General features: G+C 42.7%; 1 protein-coding gene across 2 annotated transcripts in view; it reads left to right on the forward strand.

The window, feature by feature from the left end:
• Positions 1-13851, forward strand: part of LOC143300709 (cytoplasmic dynein 1 light intermediate chain 2-like) — a 37645-nt gene extending 23794 nt beyond the window's left edge. For both annotated transcript variants that reach the window (XM_076614581.1, XM_076614582.1), the window contains exon 12: positions 1510-13851. In XM_076614581.1, the coding sequence (XP_076470696.1) occupies positions 1510-1610 (101 nt within the window). In that variant the 3' untranslated portion in view covers positions 1611-13851. The remainder of the gene's footprint in view (positions 1-1509) is intronic.
• The last annotated feature ends 5460 nt before the right edge of the window (positions 13852-19311 follow it).

The raw sequence follows: 19311 nt of genomic DNA on the forward strand, positions 1-19311 counted from the left end.
CTAACTCCGTAAGGTGGTACGATCATGTGACCTTGTTCCTGTCCTGAACAGCTTTGTCCTTGAGGCGACATGTCTTTGGTATACCCAGCACAGTCTTTATGTTCATTTTGGTTTGAGAAAAAACAGTTTATCCGGTTTGATTGCAAGTGTTCAGTTTTGTGTATGGTCTTGTGCTTCATGGAACAATGAATTCTTTACCCAAGTTTGATCAGTTTCTTCCTTTGGTTTCTGCTTGTTGTTCATATATATGTTGTGTTTTTTTCTTCTTTTTTTTTTTCCCCTTTTTTTTTTTAAAGATAGATAGGTATATTGATATCTAGTTACATGAGAAAAAGTGTGATATTTGCTGTGATAAATTCTATGAATAACACACAAATATATATATATATATATATATATATATATATGTAGATGTTTAAGAAAATCTGTTATGGCCCTACCCCGACTTACCTGAAAAATAACATCAGTCATTGAATTCTCCAAACACTGTGATATGAATGGGTAATCAGTAAATCTTGACTCTGATTGGCTCAGTCTTTCTTCTTCAGGTCTTTGAAATATTTTTTTCTTTTTCTGAAATTGGTCATAAGCTTTTTTGTTGTTGTTGTTTTTTTCCCCATTTTAAAGAAAGTTTTTGTGTTTGTGCTACTTGTTGAACTTTTCAGTATTCTTTACCTTTGACTTGAGCATTGGAACGATGTTTTAAATTGAATTTTCGTTTAAAATTCTGTTTGTTTCTTGTTCATGATTGATGTGAACTTACACCATCTGCTGATTATATGAAAATGTGGCTAATAATGAACCTTTATCACTGAAGCATTTATGGACATGGGAATCATTAATGTTTTCCGGTTTCCAGGAAGAGCTTTTACTCATTTTGTTCAAGGAACATAGTATATACATTAACTTAAACTGTGGGTTTGTGAATCCTGTTGAGATAAAGCTGTAGCAGGGAGGAATGTAGCCATGTACATTAACCTGAAGGTGTACGGTACATGTACTGATGCATTAACTCACTCAGTACGGCCAGTCCTCTCTTCTCCTCTACACAGACCCCTCGGATGTCCAGTGGGTGTCTGAATGACCCAACCTTTAGCTTCCGTCGTCATAATTGTGGTATTCTTTGTCAACATTCACCTCTTCCGTATAAGAGCCTTCCGCTTGCAATATTTTGATGATGGTAATTGGGGTGAAACGCTCTTAACGTCGTCTCTTTCACCGTTCATATGGAGAGAGTTAACCTGAAACGTTGCTTGGGGTGAGTCCTGTCAGTGTTTTTCAATGATGGTAGATTGAAAGGGGACTGTCATTCCACAGACATTGTGAGACTTAGGAAACCAAGTGGGTGAGGGGGTTGGGAGGGGGTGGGGGGGGACTCCGATTGAGATCATGAGAGAGCTAATTTTGGACACTGAAACACTGCAGACCACAGAGCAGCAAAACAGAAGGCAAGATACAAAAACTGACCACCATGAAGGATGTTGCTGACTGAGGTGTGCAATGTTGCAGACAAAGCGGCCGTCACGCGGGACGCGGCAGCAGAGCTGGAGAGACTGCGGGGGAAGAAGGGGACGCCTGAGGCCAACCACAACGAATCGGAGGGGTCGTGAAGCCCTGCTGGTCGTCATGGCGATGTGTGGGGACAAGGAGTCTGCCTCCTCCACCACCACCACCATCACCACCACCATCCAGTCCTTCACCGTCTGCAGGCATCCTTGGTTCATCACTCCATCCTTTGGCATTTCCAGTCTTTCGTTACTGTGTAGATCTGTGCTCATCACCTGCTTCTGTCTGTCTGTCAGTCTGTCTGTCAGCCTGTGTTTGGCTCACCGCAGACTTAGTGGACTTGTCTTGTGTGTGTGTGTGTGTGTGAGTTAGCTGGTGTGTGTGTGTGTGTGTGTGTGTGTGTGTGTATAACAAATGAGAAAGAACCCGGACACAAAAACTTGGCAGTGTATCAAACCTGTCTCCGAGATGGCTGCTGTTTTTGTGTCTGGTGTTACGTGACAGATTGTGTGTGTGTGTGTTAGACACGGTCTTTGTGTGTGTGTGTGTGTCAGACAAGGTGTTGGTGTGTGTTTGAGACACGGTCTTTGTGTGTAGTTGTGTGTGTGATGCAGGCAGTGTTTGTGTGGTCAGACAGTGGTCAGCTGTGCTGCAGTGTAAACACATGTAAAGCTGTGGTCTGATCACTATCCGTGTTTTCTGTGTGCTGGTCGTTTCACAGTTGTAGCTCTAGGCTTGGAACCTTTCTGTCAAAATCAACAAAAGCAACAACCGCAGTTGCCATGCTTTAATTGATAACAATTTTTTTTGTAAATCACTCGTTAAGTCATTTACTTTTCCAGTTTGTTTATTTAGATCATAATGTGTTGTTTTCATTTTCCCCTATCACACAGCCATAGAAATACACATTTTTTCGTTGTTTTTGTTTTTTTTGTTTTTTTTCCTTTTTCTTTTATTCACATTGAACAGTAAACTTTATTGTTTGTGTCAGATATTTTTGCCAGGAGATGAAAAACATGACAAATTGTCCTGCATCTTTTTTTTTTTTTATCTTGCATGTGAGTAGCGAACAAAACCACATCTTATAATTTGATTTTTACAATTTGTCATGGCATTAAAAGCTTTGTAGGTTGTTGCCTGAGACTAATAACATAGAATCTGATGTTATTTCACTGCAATTTATCTACAGATCTCTAGCCAGAAAGTTACTGTAAGGGCCCCCCCACCCCCCACACTTCACATGGACCAGTGGTTTGCCTCAGGTTGTTTTTTCAGTGTGCAACTGTGAATGTCGATAAAGTGACTGTGTTCATTTGAAAGGACTATAGAGTAGGGAAAGGCTGAGCGTGTTTTGAAATAACCAGTCTTTCAGATGAGACGAAAGACCCAAGGTCCCATTTGCAGTGTGCACTTAGCACATGTAAAAGAACCCACAGCAACAAAAGGGGTTGCCTCAAGCAAAAGTTTTTAGATAAAATCCACTTTGATAGTCAAACACATCCATTCATTTGATAGTTAAACACATCCATTCATTTGATAGTTACACACATCCATTCAGACTGTGAAAAAGAAGAAATGTGGCAGCATGCTCTCCCCGGGGAGGAAAACCGAAATTTCACACACATCTGTTGTGACACAATACAGTGTGCTACAATACGATGCGATGCAATACAATACAATACGATATGATACAATACGATGCGATACAGTGTGATACAGTATGATGCAGTGCGATACAGTATGATGTGATAAGTGTGATGCAGTACGATACAATGCGATACAGTTGACACAATATGATACAATGCGATACAATACAATATGATGTGATGCAGTGCGATACAATATGATACAATGCGATGCGATACGATACAATACGATGCATTACAGTGTCATACGATACAATACAATACAACGCAATGCAATACAATACAATATGATGTGATACAATACAATGTAATATGCGATACAATACAATACAATATGATGTGATACAATACAATACAATACAATACAGTACAATGCGATATGATACAGTACAATATAATGCGATACAATACAATACAGACTTTCAAAGGATTGTATTAGCCTGGTATATAAGGTGAAGAAGTGATGAAGACCTGTTTGTGGGAAGAAAGCTGTTATGGAGAGTTAGAAAAACAGGGCTGACCTATTGACAAGAATGGCTTTGTGGGGTAAAAGGAAAAGAACCACATGTGTCCTGTAACAGGTGATGGTGGACTGTCAGATGCTTTGGCTTGGTTTGGTTTTTTTGTTTGCTTGTTGTGTTTTGGGCTGTTTTTATGGTAACCACTGCCATTTTTGTCCAATAGTTTTTACTGACATTGCTGTATAGGAAATTAATTTGTGTCACTTTTTGTTCTGTTTGTTCTTTTCTGTGAACCTGCCAGTGTCTTTATTTTGCTGCTGTGTTCTAAAAACAACGTGTTTTGCTGTGTTCTAACACATCAGGGAATTTTTGTTTTTGGGTCACCCAGTAAATGCCAAAAGCACAAAAATGACATGGTTTGAGAAGTGAGGACAGGTCACGGTAGGTAGTTGCATTTAGATCGAAACCACTCCTTGCATCTGATAATCCTTCGAATGATCAGACAGTCATTGTTAATTAACATTATTTATAATCATTGAATGTTCAGACAGCTGCTGTATCTTTTGTCTGCCACAGACCATGCTCTTGAAGTCCATACAAGTTGACAGGTCCATGCGAATTGACAGGTCCAAGGCAGTAGAAAATAATCTGAAGTGGAATGTAGAGAGGTGAATGGTAACATTCAAGGGTTCATGTTTATTGGAAGGACACACTGGACATTTCTGAAAGTGAAGAGACCAGCATTTTGGGTTGACACATTGGTGAGGTCTCTGCTTTTATGTTGTTGTTTTTTTCTCTTTTTTTTTTTCTTTCTGTCTGTGGGCTTTGACACCTTGAACATGAAAGTAAAAAGAAAAGCTGCTGTGTCATTTGTACTTAGTTTGATGGCAGACGATGTTAGGACCTGGGCAGTAGGAAATCAGACTGTCGATGGTTTTATGATCCACTGATTATCAATTGTCATTTAATGTTCTGCCCCTGAATGACACACTTTTGTTTTGCGGAGGCATAATTCAGGTCACAGATCTCAAAAAAAAAAGAAAAAAAGAATAAATAAAATAAATAAATAAATTATAATATTGCTGATAATCTTATTTATTTTGATATAGATTGTAGTCCGGAGTGTATTTGTCACATTCTGTTCTTCATGTTGTTCAGGAGTGTTGCTTGCCTTATCAGTAACAGGTCAGTGTATCATTGTACAGATATTTTGTTTTAAACATAATCAGTAGACATTGTTTCAGCAAGTTGTGTGTTCATACATTTCGTCCCCATATCCTGCATGTCCTCTTGGGCATTAGATTTCACATTCTGTACTTGTTTTGCTACTTAATTGATTGTTACAGTGTACCTTCTGTTCATATGTAAGGGTATTCATTTTGCAAACAAACAAAGAAAAAGGTGCTTTTGTGTTCGGTCATGTGGATGCTAGCTCATCAAAAGTTGTAAGTGGTGAATGGCACAGCAACAGTCAGTTGTTGAGGTGTGTGATAACGTGAGTGTTGTTCAGTAGAAGCAGGGATGTTGTGCTGTGGAAGCAAAGATGCGTGATTTGAGTCCAGTTTTTGTTTGGTAGATTACATTCTTTTTGTGTTTTGAGGTGTTTTTTTTATTCTTTGGCAGAGTGGGTTAAACTCTGGATCTATGTGGCTATTGTGATAATGGGAATTGGGACTGCACAATGCGGATCAGTCGGAGAAATGCGTTGTGACCTTCACCTGAAGATGCCAGCTGAGGAAGTTTATGTCACAAAGTATTTTCTGGAAGTTATTGCCACCCCAGTACAGTTGTAATAAAAGGGTAGAAACCCTTCCAGTGCTGGTGTCGCTGAGAGGTGGGTTGGCAATACCAGCACACCATTGTAGTCACAACATGTAGACTGAACAAGGGAAGGAAGTGGTTATCAAACCTCTCTCTCTCTCTCTCTCTCTCTCTCTCACTCTATATATATATATATATATATATATATTGGGGAAAGAGATATCTTTGCATGAATTTTTTTTCTGTTACGAAGTTGATGGCAGACACTTTGGGACAACGTGTTATTGAGGTTGGCAGGAGTTCAAAGGGGGTCATGGACTAGAGGCAACGCGTCCACCTAGGAAGCGAGAGAATCTGAGCGTGCTGGATCGAATCACGGCTCAGTCGCCAATATTTTCTCCCCCTTCACTAGATCTTGAGTGGTGGTCTGGACACTAGTCATTCGGATGAGACAATAAACCGAGGTCCTGTGTGCAGCATGCGCTTAGTGCACATAAAAGAACCCACAGCAACAAAAGGGTTGTCCTTGGTGAACCTGAGCAGAAAAATCCACTTCGATAGGAAAAACAAATAAAACTGCACGCAGGAAAAAGTTTTGTTAAAAAGAATGGGTGGTGCTGTCAGTGTAGCGCCGCGCTCTCCCTAGGGAGAGCAGCCCGAATTCCACGCCGAGAAATGTGTTGTGACAAGAAAGAGAAATCAAATACACAGATTATCTCCTTTCTGTTTCTCACGTCTTTGCTGTCTTTCTTCTCTCGATATGTTTTGCCTGATGGCATATTGATATTGATAAGCGTTCTTCCATAATGTTTTTTGTCTTTTTTTTTTTGTCTTTTTTTTTTTTCAACCCTGAGCTCTTCTTTGCAGTGTGTATGGGGAATTATGATGCTCCAGGGAATTGGGGTCATAACTCATGGTGAGAGTGGCTTTTTTCCCCCTTTGTTTGATGGTTTTTACCACATGTGTTGTACACAGTGGATTGTAAAACAAGTGGTAAATGCGTGAGACTCTACTATTAAAGATGCTTGTTGGGGATAGGGGATGGAGCTTTGACAGGAAAAAGGGCTGAGACTTTCAGAGAATAGTTACTGTCCAGCAGTACTTAATGATTATTTCCTGGCACAGCACTCAGAATGATGGTTTCTGACTAAACATAATTTGTGCAACTAACGCCTGTGTTTCGAAGTGTCAGTGATTTATTTGATGCATCGGCTTCATCTTCTGGAAAGCATAATATGTATCACTGTAAGGTAATCTGAAATGTTTGCTTGATAAGTGTTGAGAGTGAGTACAGCATTAGCTTTCCGCATCCTTTCACACTGCAAAGCACTGTCTTCATTATCACTGGAATAAAAACAACCCCAAATTTTTTACTTCTAGCGGTAGGGTGGGGGCAAGGAATAAGAAGTGGGAAATACAAGAAGTAAAGTATGTGTGAGCATGACACAAGTTGGGTATACCATGTGATAAACATGCAGGGTGTAGGGAGGACGGGCAGCCAGAGAGTGGGAGAGAGGAGGGTGCATGGCATGAAACTTTTGAGGCAGACAGTGTATATGTAACCCTAGATGCATGGCGTGTAACTGTGAGGCAGGTAACATAATTATGTAACCCTTCACGTCGTTTTATGGTGAGGATGCATGTATAGCTGTCCCTGTACTGCTTATTCTGAACATTTCCACTTTTAAAAAGACCTGGGTATCTTAAAACTGTCGCTGATGAACTTTTGGACTTTACGAAACGATGTCCATATGCTGTTATAGGCTTTAATGACGCGCACTGCTGTTCGTGAATGTTGTAGAACCTTGAGGGTCAGTTGGGGTGTGTTCTCTCAGTGTGTGACTGGGTGCTGTACATAGGCTTCATGTGACTGACAGCAGTTCTCAGGCTTCAAGACTGCTGGCGTTATTTATCCCCTGTATGATAGAGGTCAGCCAGTGCAGGTACACTGCTGGTTGGTGTGTGAGAGAACTCTCGAGTGAGTGTTGTATATATATATATATATATATATATATGCTGTAAAGACTGAGTGGTGTTGACAGGTATACCGTGATGTTGTGAATAGTTGGTTGCACTGTGTGTGTGTGTTGGTACCAAGTCCCTGTTACTGTTAGCAAACACTGGTTGCTTTTGCTCTGTCCCATTCATTCGATTCCCTTTGAGTTGCTTTGCAAAATGAAAGTGGAAGACCATTGAAAGAAAGTGTGTGTGTGTGTGTGTGTGTGTGTGTGTGCTTGTATGTGTGAATGAAATGTATAATGATTTTAATATCAGTCAATGTTAAGTAGCAACCAGTGGTTGATATCCAGATTTGGTCACAGGCCTGATAGGAACTCATCAACATATTCATGGACTGGGCATTAGCTCTCAAGATGGTGAGGAGGGTTATGTTATGAAATATCTAGGAGATGATTTCTCATGGACTTGTCCTTTTGTCACAAAAAGATTTGAGAGACGGTTTCTCACGGACTGATGTTTTGTCACAAAGCTTTGAGGGACAGTTTCTCACAGACTGATGTTTTGTCACAAAGCTTTGAGGGACAGTTTCTCACAGGCTGATGTTTTGTCACAAAGCTTTGAGGGACAGTTTCTCACAGGCTGATGTTTTGTCACAGAACTTTATTCAGATGGTTGTCTGGCCCATGGCTGGTTAGTGAGCACTGTGCGAATGTGTTGTTGTCAACCATGCCATTGTGTGAGTGTGTCAGTGAACTCAGTGTGTATGTGTTATTGTTGGCCATGTCATTGTGCGTGCATGTCAGTGAACACTGTGAATGTGTTGTTGTCAACCATGCCATTGTGTGTGCATGTCAGTGAGCACTGTGTGAATGTGTTGTTATTGGCCATGGCATTGTGTGTGTGTGTGTGTGTCTTGGATGCATGGTTCCTCTGCCTGTGGTTCTTTGTCCAGCAGGGAATATGTGACAAGGTGGTTGATCGTGCATTTCAGAGGAGGTCTCTAAAAGTTACAGTCGCTTGATTCGTTTTTATCTTGGGTCAGAAACAAGACCTGTGCTGTGGTAATATTTGGTGTGTTGAAATTGCTCTGAATGTGAGATCTGTATTTCCAGGACCTGTTGTATTGTTGGTTGTATGTGTGTGAGCTTCCAGCAAACAAGAATCAAATTTTTTGTGGAAAAGGTGTCTTTGTTTTTTGTTTTGTTTTGTCCAGATTCTGTGAGACTGATGATGAGTTGTTCAGCCCTGATAGGGCCCTGTGTTTTGTGCATATTCTGTGAGACTGATGATGAGTTGTTCAGCCCTGAAAGGGCCCAGTGTTTTGTGCATATTCTGTGAGACTGATGATGAGTTGTTCAGCCTGGTAGGGCCCTGTTTGGTCAGCAGGACAGTAGCAACAAAGAACGGAAGAAAGAAATCAGTCTTTGAAATGTTGTAGTTTCACATATGGTGTCACAGTGTCACAGTCCTCAAGACAGTGCTGTAGACAACAGTGTCACTGTCCTCAGGGCAGTGCTGTAGACAACATTGTCACTGTCCTCAGGGCAGTGCTGTAGACAACAGTGTCACTGTCCTCAGGGCAGTGCTGTAGACAACATTGTCACTGTCCTCAGGGCAGTGCTGTAGACAACAGTGTCACTGTCCTCAGGGCAGTGCTGTAGACAACAGTGTCACTGTCCTCAGGGCAGTGCTGTAGACAACATTGTAACTGTCCTCAGGGCAGTGCTGTAGACAACATTATCACTGACCTCAGGGCAGTGCTGTAGACAACATTATCACTGTCCTCAAGGCAGTGCTGTAGACAACAGTGTCACAGTCCTCAGGGCAGTGCTGTAGACAACATTGTCACTGTCCCCAGGGCAGTGCTGTAGACAACATTGTCACTGTCAGGGCAGTGTTGTAGACAACATTATCACTGTCCTCAGGGCAGTGCTGTAGACAACATTATCACTGTCCTCAGGGCAGTGCTGTAGACAACAGTGTCACAGTCCTCAGGGCAGTGCTGTAGACAACATTGTCACTGTCCTCAGGGCAGTGCTGTAGACAGCATTGTCACTGTCCTCAGGGCAGTGCTGTAGACAGCATTGTCACTGTCCTCAGGGCAGTGCTGTAGACAACATTGTAACTGTCCTCAGGGCAGTGCTGTAGACAACACTATCACTGTCCTCAGGGCAGTGCTGTAGACAACAGTATCACTGTCCTCAGGGCAGTGCTGTAGACAACAGTGTCACTGTCCTCAGGGCAGTGCTGTAGACAGCATTGTCACTGTCCTCAGGGCAGTGCTGTAGACAACATTATCACTGTCCTCAGGGCAGTGCTGTAGACAGCATTGTCACTGTCCTCAAGGCAGTGCTGTAGACAACAGTGTCACAGTCCTCAGGGCAGTGCTGTAGACAACATTGTCACTGTCCTCAGGGCAGTGCTGTAGACAACATTGTCACTGTCAGGGCAGTGTTGTAGACAACATTATCACTGTCCTCAGGGCAGTGCTGTAGACAACATTATCACTGTCCTCAGGGCAGTGCTGTAGACAACATTGTCACTGTCCTCAGGGCAGTGCTGTAGACAACATTGTCACTGTCCTCAGGGCAGTGCTGTAGACAACATTGTCACTGTCCTCAAGGCAGTGCTGTAGACAACATTGTCACTGTCCTCAGGGCAGTGCTGTAGACAACATTGTCACTGTCCTCAGGGCAGTGCTGTAGACAACATTATCACAGTCCTCAGGGTAGTGCTGTAGACAACAGTGTCACAGTCCTCAAGACAGTGCTGAGTGCATATAGACTGTAGGCAACATTGTCACAGTCCTCAAGGCAGTGCTGTAGACAACAGTGTCACTGTCCTCAAGGCAGTGCTGTAGACAACAGTGTCACTGTCCTCAAGGCAGTGCTGTAGACAACAGTGTCACTGTCCTCAGGGCAGTGCTGTAGACAACATTGTCACTGTCCTCAGGGCAGTGCTGTAGACAACAGTGTCACAGTCCTCAAGACAGTGCTGTAGACAACAGTGTCACTGTCCTCAAGGCAGTGCTGTAGACAACAGTGTCACAGTCCTCAAGGCAGTGCTGTAGACAACAGTGTCACAACAGTGTCACAGTCCTCAGGGCAGTGTTGTAGACAACAGTGTCACTGTCCTCAGGGCAGTGCTGCAGACAACATTGTCACTGTACTCAGGGCAGTGCTGTAGACAGCATTGTCACTGTCCTCAGGGCAGTGCTGTAGACAACAGTGTCACAGTCCTCAAGACAGTACTGTGTGCATGTTGTCCATAGGGTTGATATGGACTGTAAACAACAGTGTCACAGTCCTCAAGACAGTGCTGAGTGCATATAGACTGTAGGCAACATTGTCACAGTCCTCAAGGCAGTGCTGTAGACAACAGTGTCACTGTCCTCAAGGCAGTGCTGTAGACAACAGTGTCACTGTCCTCAAGGCAGTGCTGTAGACAACAGTGTCACAGTCTTCAAGACAGTGCTGTGTGCATAGTGTTGATGTTTAAACCTGTGTGCATCGCCGCCTCTGCTTTTGTGGCCTGTGTGTATGTTTGATCTGTGGTGAACTGTGTGTTGTCGCTTTTTTGTTTTTCTTAATTCGCGGCATTGTGCATGTTCAGCTTTTGCTTCCATTTGATGAATGCGGTCAGTGACGGTGGTGTGAAATGTTGGACCTGTTTCTAGAAATGTGGTGAAGTGTGGAGAAAGGGTGTTCGGAACTTTCTGCAGTGTTGAAACATGTAGTCACAGTTTTGAAAATACGGTTGTTTTGTACGTACGTGTGTATGTTCTCATTCCTTTGAACAGAGTGGATATGTGGGACGACCAGATGCATAGAATGAAAAGCTTGTTAAAATTTACTCAGTGACTGGTGTGTGGCTTGTGTGCACATGGTGGCCTCAGTAGTTGAGGGAAAATTGGACAGAGCAGAAACCATGTCCACAACTCTGATCCATGTTTTGGTTTTACACGGACATGTATGTAGTGTTGTAAGAGTGGCCCAGGTTTTTATCCAGAAACTTTGGAGTGGGGAGGCAGTGTGATGAAAATAGTGAGAGTGACATAATACTGTGGGTCGTGAGGAGTTCACACTGAGATTGTTGTGTGTGTTTATTTGTATTATTGTTTAATGCCATGTGTGTTGCTGTCTGCATTTTCTTCCATTGATTTTCAGTTGCTGAAGACAAATTGAAACCCATGGCTTGTACATCTTGCATCAAAATTGACGGGGGGGAAAAAGAGTGTGTGATTTCTTGAAACTTAATCATCAGAATTTATGAAACATATTCTTAAACATTGAAGTGAAAGCAGTATGGTCAGGTTAATTTTTGAACACTTGAGGAGCAAGGATGGAAGAAAAGAAGAGATGTTTATGTGTCAGTTACATGTGCGTGACTGTGTAACCGAAAATGAAACCGAAAATGATGCTGATTCTGTTCCTGCTTTGGCTCGTCACTTGACGTGTCACATGACATCTGTAACATACATTCAGCATGTTCAGATGCCTGCTTTATATGCAGACAGTGCTTGACTGTCTTCTGAATATTATTGATGCTTATAATTTAAGGTTATGAAGCACCAGTTTTCCGTCAGAGACCAAGCACTAAGCTCATAACAAACTTGGAGTCATTTGCACAACAGTTGCCAACCTTGGTAAAACCAACTGACAGCTGCTTTTAGGCGTTCATGATTTATTTCTTGTGTCATTCAGTCCGGTTTCAGTCACATGCACACACACACAAGTATGTCAGAGTGAACTTCACTACAAAAGTTTGCCAGAGAGAACTCTCTTGTCGCTGTGGGTTCTTTTATGTGCACTAAGTACATGCTGCAGAAGGGATCTCATTTGATAATCTCCTCTGAACAGCTAGCATCCAGACCATCAAGGTCCAATAGAGGGGGGATGGGGGAGGAGGGGGTGGGGGGGGTTATAGCCTATGTGGGATTCAATCCCATACCCTCAGATTCTCGCTTTCCAGGTGGACACATTCCCACTTGGCCACCATTCCAGGACTCTGTGGGGCCCTTCAGTTCTGTACCATGTGTGGGGACTCTGTTGTTCAGTTCTGTTCCATGTGTGGGGACTCTGTTCTTCAGTTCTGTTACATGTGTGGGGATTCTGTTCTTCAGTTCTGTTCCATGTGTGGGGATTCTGTTCTTCAGTTCTGTACAATGTGCGGGGACTGACTGTTCTTCAGTTCTGTACCATGTGTGGGGACTGACTGTTCTTCAGTTCTGTACCATGTGTGGGGACTCTGTTCTTCAGTTCTGTACCATGTGTGGGGAATCTGTTGTTCAGTTCTGTTCCATGTGTGGGGACTGACTCTGTTCTTCAGTTCTGTACAATGTGTGGGGACTGACTCTGTTCTTCAGTTCTGTACAATGTGCGGGGACTGACTCTGTTCTTCAGTTCTGTACAATGTGCTGGGACTCTGTTTTTCAGTTCTGTACCATATGTGGAGACTCTGTTTTTCAGTTCTGTACTATGTGTGGGGAATCTGTTAGTCATTTTGTGCATGTCAAAGAACCCACTTCAGCTACAGAGTTATCCCTGGCTGAATTCTACAGAAAAAAACCCTCTGCGATAGGGAAACATACAAAATTATTATTATGCTCAACTGTAACACTTTTAAAGTAAATGCACTTACATCACAGCATGTGAATTAGATAATATGAAACTTTACATAAAACGGTTTGTGAATCAGACCCACATCTTCGAAAGTATATTGACAAGGATTGCTTGATACTGAAAGTAGAAAGAAACATTTTTTGTCAGGCAGTTGATGTGAACAGGGCTGTGGTGAAAGTGGTAGACAGACGGAAGAGAGAAATGGAGAAACAGTCCTCTGGCCTGCTGGGGCATCAGTACTGTAGCCACCAACACTGAGTCAACTGATGTTGGAAACTTAGTACGAAAATAAGGCTCACTTTTTTCCGGAGTTGAACAGCTGTTGTTATTTCACAAATATGAAGGTGTTACTGATTTTTAAGTGTTACGATTGATGATGCTGATAATTAAATTTTCTCCAATAATTTTTGGTAAATCTTTTTTTTTTTTTGGTCAATATTTTATCAGCATTATTTTCACTAAACACAGTTGTTACAGAGAGTGTGTGTGTGTGCATGTATATATGTGCATGTCTGTGTGTATGTTCTTGGCTTTCCCCCAGTTCCCATAGTCTGCATTTGCTGAAATAAAAGAAAGTGGATATGATGGAAAGGAAGGGTCCGACTTGAGTTTCCAGGTGTATGATGTAACTGATAGTGATACAAGGTTGGCGTTCACACACGCATATGGCTTCAGTATCATGTGCCTGTGTCTTCCACGTTTCCAGTGAAGAATGTTATTGTGTGAAGTCTGAGTTAACTTTCCTTTTGCTTGCCACAGCTAAACATGATATGAGGAAAAACAACCACCACCAAAAATCTGAAGACCAGTCCAGTGTTAAAATGATGGTCTGAGCTGACTCAGTTGCCACCACAGATCATGTAAGGGCTGTTGCAATAAAAGAAGAGAATGCAAAAATTGATTGTGTGACAGTGGTGGTTTGTTTCTGACTATGTGTCTTGACACTGTATCTTGTCAAGTTGATATTCTTTTTCATTCTCTCCATTTGTCTCATTCTTATTTATGTACGCTTATAGTTGACTTCATCAAGTTTTTGCGCCTCATAGATATTATTAGTAGTGGTGGTAGTTTTTTTTTTTATGTTTTTTTTAATTTTTTTTTATTCACCTTTTTTTAAATGTATTTATCTATTATTTATTCACTTTTTTTTCTTTTCTTTTTTTTCAAGGCCTGACTAAGCGCGTTGGGTTACGCTGCTGGTCAGGCATCTGCTTGGCAGATGATGTGTAGCGTATATGGATTTGTCCGAACGCAGTGACGCCTCCTTGAGCTACTGAAACTGAAACTGTTGGTGGGTGTTGCCTGTCTGTGTCTGTGTTTCTCTCTTCACCAGTACACACACATGCACGTACACACAGTCGCACACACACACAGATATTCAGTTTCGCAAGAAGTGTTCATTAGCTGCTATTCTGGGTTTTTTTTTATGTTTGTTCTTTTTGCTTTACACCCACATACAGATGAATGTGCGTGTGCACACATGCACGCACATACATACATGCACATTAACGCAAACACATGCAGATACTAATTCTGCATTGAAGCAAAGCTCGGGTACAAGTGCATGAATACCACGAAAGACGGACACTATTATTTATGCTGCACATCTTGCTCCATCCTTTTCAGAGGAACCCCAATGACTAAAAAACAAACAAACCGATAATGGTTATTCACTCTCTTGTCTTTCGTCTTCAGTTTGACCATGGAACTCTCTCTCTCTCTCTCTCTCTCTCTCTCTCTCTCTCACATACACACACACTCACGACAGTCATCCCACCAGCTCTTCTCAGGTACTCGTCTCCCTCGTGCACATACACTTTTTTCTTTCTTTTTTTTCCGTCTGATATTGAACGGTTAAAAGACATCAACCAAACTGCCCACATATACACAGCAGTAGCAGCATACACATAAGTCCACTAATCAATAGCGACACCCACATTGATAAAAGACATCACATGAACAATGTCGGATCTTTCCCGTTCGTGATGTGTGAAGATCTCAGTGGGGAGGGAGGTAAATGAATGTCTGCACCGTTCAGTTTCAGCACAAGGGACTGCACTCTGCCACTCAACGAACAAACGAACATCAGAATGGTGCCGCCCCTTTTCGCCCTCAGTTCAGGTCGGAGTGGGCGTGACTGGTTTAAAGGTGGCAGATAATGGAACACACACGCACGCGCGCGCGCGCGCGCACACACACACACACATATATATAATTATGTGTGTGCATAATAAACACACACACACACACGAGAGAGAAGTACCCCAAACGAACGGAAACATCCACACAGACACAAGACGTGAGGGGTGTTGATCAAGTCTGATATCAGCCTCCCTGCCAACCACCCCACCTCAGTTCAAATTTCTTTTCGTTTATAGAGAAGTTTTTGGTTTTCCACCTCTGCATACATCCCTTCGCAAGTACCAAAAAATAAAACTAAAAGTCTTGACTGATTCTGCAGAATATATGATATGAAAAATGATAATAACAACAACAACAATAATGATAACAATGATAATAATAATAATGATGATAATAACAACAACAGTACAATGTTCTTCATAAACAGCACAGACGGGATTTACCGATCTGTTCCTGAATAAAGGACGGCATTCGATCCACACATTCATCGATGAGCTGCAGTCGCGGGTTTGACGTTCTGTGACGCGGCCCACGGGAGATAACCATTCCGGGAAAACTGGAGGGGGTGGGTCCGTCTACCATAACTCTGACACCCCCACCACGCCCCCCACCCCACCCCTCCCTCACCCCCTTCCCCCAAAACAACAACAACAACAAACAAACAACAAACAAAACCAACCAACCAACCAACAAACAACAACAAAACAAAAACAAACAAACAAAAAACAACAACAACAACAACAAAAACAACTGGCACCACCTGAACGACATCACATCAATATTAAGTGGGCAGCGAAAATTCCGGGACCATTGTTTTGTTGTCTGTCATTCGAACCCACAACGTAATTATTTAGAATGCGAATCGTCAAACCAGCTGTTACTTATCTGATCTGACTCTTTCAATGTTCCCTTGAAATCGTGATGAGAACTTCTTCTTCTTCTGCGTTCACTCGTATGCACACGAGTGGGCTTTTACGTGTTTGACCGTTTTTACCCCGCCATGTAGGCAGCCATACTCCGTTTTCGGGGTGTGTGCATGCTGGGTATGTTCTTGTTTCCATAACCCACCGAACGCTGACATGGATTACAGGATCTTTAACGTGCGTATTTGATCTTCTGCTTGCGTATACACACGAAGGGGGTTCAGGCACTAGCAGGTCTGCACATATATTGACCTGGGAGATCGGAAAAATCTCCACCCTTTACCCACCAGGCGCCGTCACCGTGATTCGAACCCGGGACCCTCAGATTGACAGTCCAACGTTTTAACCACTCGGCTATTGCGCCCGTCAAGTGATTAGAACGAACCTTGCTGATCTTTTTTCTTCTTGAAAAGGTCTCGTCTTCCTAATTCTCGAGTTGATTGCTGCATTCTGATATCTAAGTAATCTTTCTTTTTCTTCTTCTTCTTCCCCCCCCCCCCCTTTATTTTGTGAAGAGTCATTGTTTGGTGCGGCGCTGAAGAACTGCTCAACAGATCAATCCAGCTCTGGTGCTTGTGTGTCCAAGCCTGGGTCTCATCTTTAGAAGGTCATGAGATAACGTGAACTAAAGGACCAACACTCAATCACTAGCCTGCCTCACGGTTATAAGGAAAAAAAATAATTACAGGTGTCCATTGCAATGGCAATGATTAGGATGGTCTTTAAAAATCAGTTGTAGATATATATATATATATATATATATATATATATATATATATATATATATATAGAGAGAGAGAGAGAGAGAGAGAGAGAGAGAGAGAGAGAGAGAGAGAGAGGGCGTGTTTTCAATTTAAAACTTTGTTATCCAGAGGCGATAAGTTCAGCGGAACGATCATGTGTTGTGCGCGTTTATTTTTCCTTTTCTCTTCCTTTTTATACTGTCATATTTTCAGATCACTTTCAGAAAGTTAGATGGATGAAGAGAACAAAAGTAAGCGAATTCATCTAAGTTGTTGAAATTGTTACCATTCCACCAGCATGGGTTTCACACACACGCACCCATGCAAGCACCTCCCCTCAACACACTCGCATACACAAAATGACACTTTCCCTGCAATGCAACCACTACATTCCATAGCACTCTCCTCCACCACCATCCCCACATCACCCCCCATCACCCCGCTCCCTTCCACCCTCCAAAGAAAACTGACAGGGGCTGAGACAGATACACTGATCAAGTGGGAGTTACCTTCTCTTCGCGGGAGCAGACGACATAATTAATTAAGACACCTCCTACGCCTTTTTGCACGAGCTCTGGAAAATGTTACACTGGAAATTATCACGTGCTTCTGTTCTGTCAGTTCAGGTAAAAGTTTTGTTTCAAATCTGGTACTTTAGCCAATATAGTCTGACACAAATTTAGAGGTTTCGAGAAAGAAAATAAAAATGGGGTGGAGTGGGGGAAGTCAGTTTCAAGAAAACTGACAGGTTTCTTTTCACCCGCGGATTTTGCCAGTTGGGGTCTTGAAGTGCACGTGACTTTCGTTTCGTGGAGATGAATAGTGTTCTCGTGGAAAGTATAGGAGGAATCTAAAGTCAGCCATCGACGACACCCCCACCCCGCACACGATATTGTTCGTGGAAGTGAATGGATTTGAGACTGCAATGGCCCGAAGTGACAGACAATGTCAATTTCATCTTGACTGGAAAAAAGAAAAGTTGTGTGTGATTTCAGAGAAAAGAAAGCCAACTAGTTTGTGGTGTTTTGAAACAAGCAAGGCGCAATATTCACGAAGCCTTCATCTAAACGTTGTGCAGAAGAGCTGTAAGTCTGTAGAACTGGAGAATCTGACTCAGTGAAATCGACAACCAAGGCCTGCTTCTTGCCATGGCAACAGGGCTGTCAAATTCGGTGCAGCAGACGAGAGAAAGTGCTTCGTGAGAATTTTCGTGGGCTTCGTTTCATTGGAAAACAGCTTGACACATTGATTCGACAGTTACAAGGTCTGGACCGCTATGAAGACAACGAATGTTTCAACGAATATTTCAGCACAATGACAATTACGTAACCGCAGCATAATCAGAAATGGAACATTCATTGAATAACACAACAAATAATCCGTGACAACCAGAAAAGTTTGAACAAAGTTTAGAACACATATACCGGCTAATAGTTGAAGTGACGGAGAAAATGGGAAAATCAGCAATAAATTAAGACTGTGACGGTAAAAAAAAAAAAAAAAAAAAAAAAAAAAAAGAAAAGAAAAGAAAAAAAAAGAAGAAAAGCATATTGCAGTTGTTGTTGGGACTAAACTGGAAACTGTTGTATGGGATAAATACAAAGATTTCAAAGGGAAGACTTGCATACTTGAACTTTATTGTGCTTGAGCAGCTTGATCTTAAAATATGAGAGGCGTGTTCTAGACATTAGTGGTGGGCAGTGACTTTCTTCGTCGAACGTAACTCTTGTATTCATTTGTTTCCACGAAAAGTCTTTTACGAAAATGACTGTGCCATAAAAGCAGCCAGTGACAGACAAGCAAAGTATGAAAAAAACCTTGTTTGGGCCTTGGAACGATGTTGCTCGTGGTCCAAGTCCCTCCCACATTAAAGGTCGATCCGCAACTGATCAGAGTTGAGGTGAGTGCATTAGTTACTTCATTTGAGTTGTGGTGCACTTTTGGAATTCCTGTTCTCACACTGTTAGATGGTTCTGGAACTGAACGATTTTCAACTGCAGGCAGCGTGTGTTTTTAGTTGGTCAGAAGACTCTTTCTGACGCACTCCTTTTTTCTCTCTTTCTTTCAGTATGTCTGTGTGTCCCTTTTTCTCTCTCTGGTTCTCCAGTCTGTCTGTCTCCCCCCCCCCCCACTCCCCGGCCCTCCTCTCTCTTTCTCTCTCCCCCCCCCTCTCTCTCTCTCCCCATCTCTCTCTCCCCCTTCTCTCTCTCCCCCTTTTCTCTCACCTCTCTCCCCCCCTCTCTACCCCCCTCTCTCTCTCCCTCTCCCCCCTCTCTCTCCCCCCCTCCCCCCTCTCTCTCCCCCCCTCTCTCTCTCTCTCCCCCTCTCTCTCTCCCTTTCTCTCCCCTCTCTCTCCCTCTCCCTATCTCTCTCTCTCTCCCTCTCTCTCCCCCTCCCATCCCCTTTCTCTACCTCGGTCTTTCTCTGACTCTTGTCTGTCTGTCAGTCACTCTTTCTTTTTCTCCCTCCATCTCCCCTTTCTCCCCCCCCACCCCCCTCATTCTCTTTGTCTCTCTTACCAGTCTGTCTGTCTTGCTCCCCCACGCCCC

The sequence above is a fragment of the Babylonia areolata genome, chromosome 26 (genome assembly GCF_041734735.1).
Source record: "Babylonia areolata isolate BAREFJ2019XMU chromosome 26, ASM4173473v1, whole genome shotgun sequence".
Taxonomy (NCBI): Eukaryota; Metazoa; Mollusca; class Gastropoda; order Neogastropoda; family Buccinidae; genus Babylonia; species Babylonia areolata.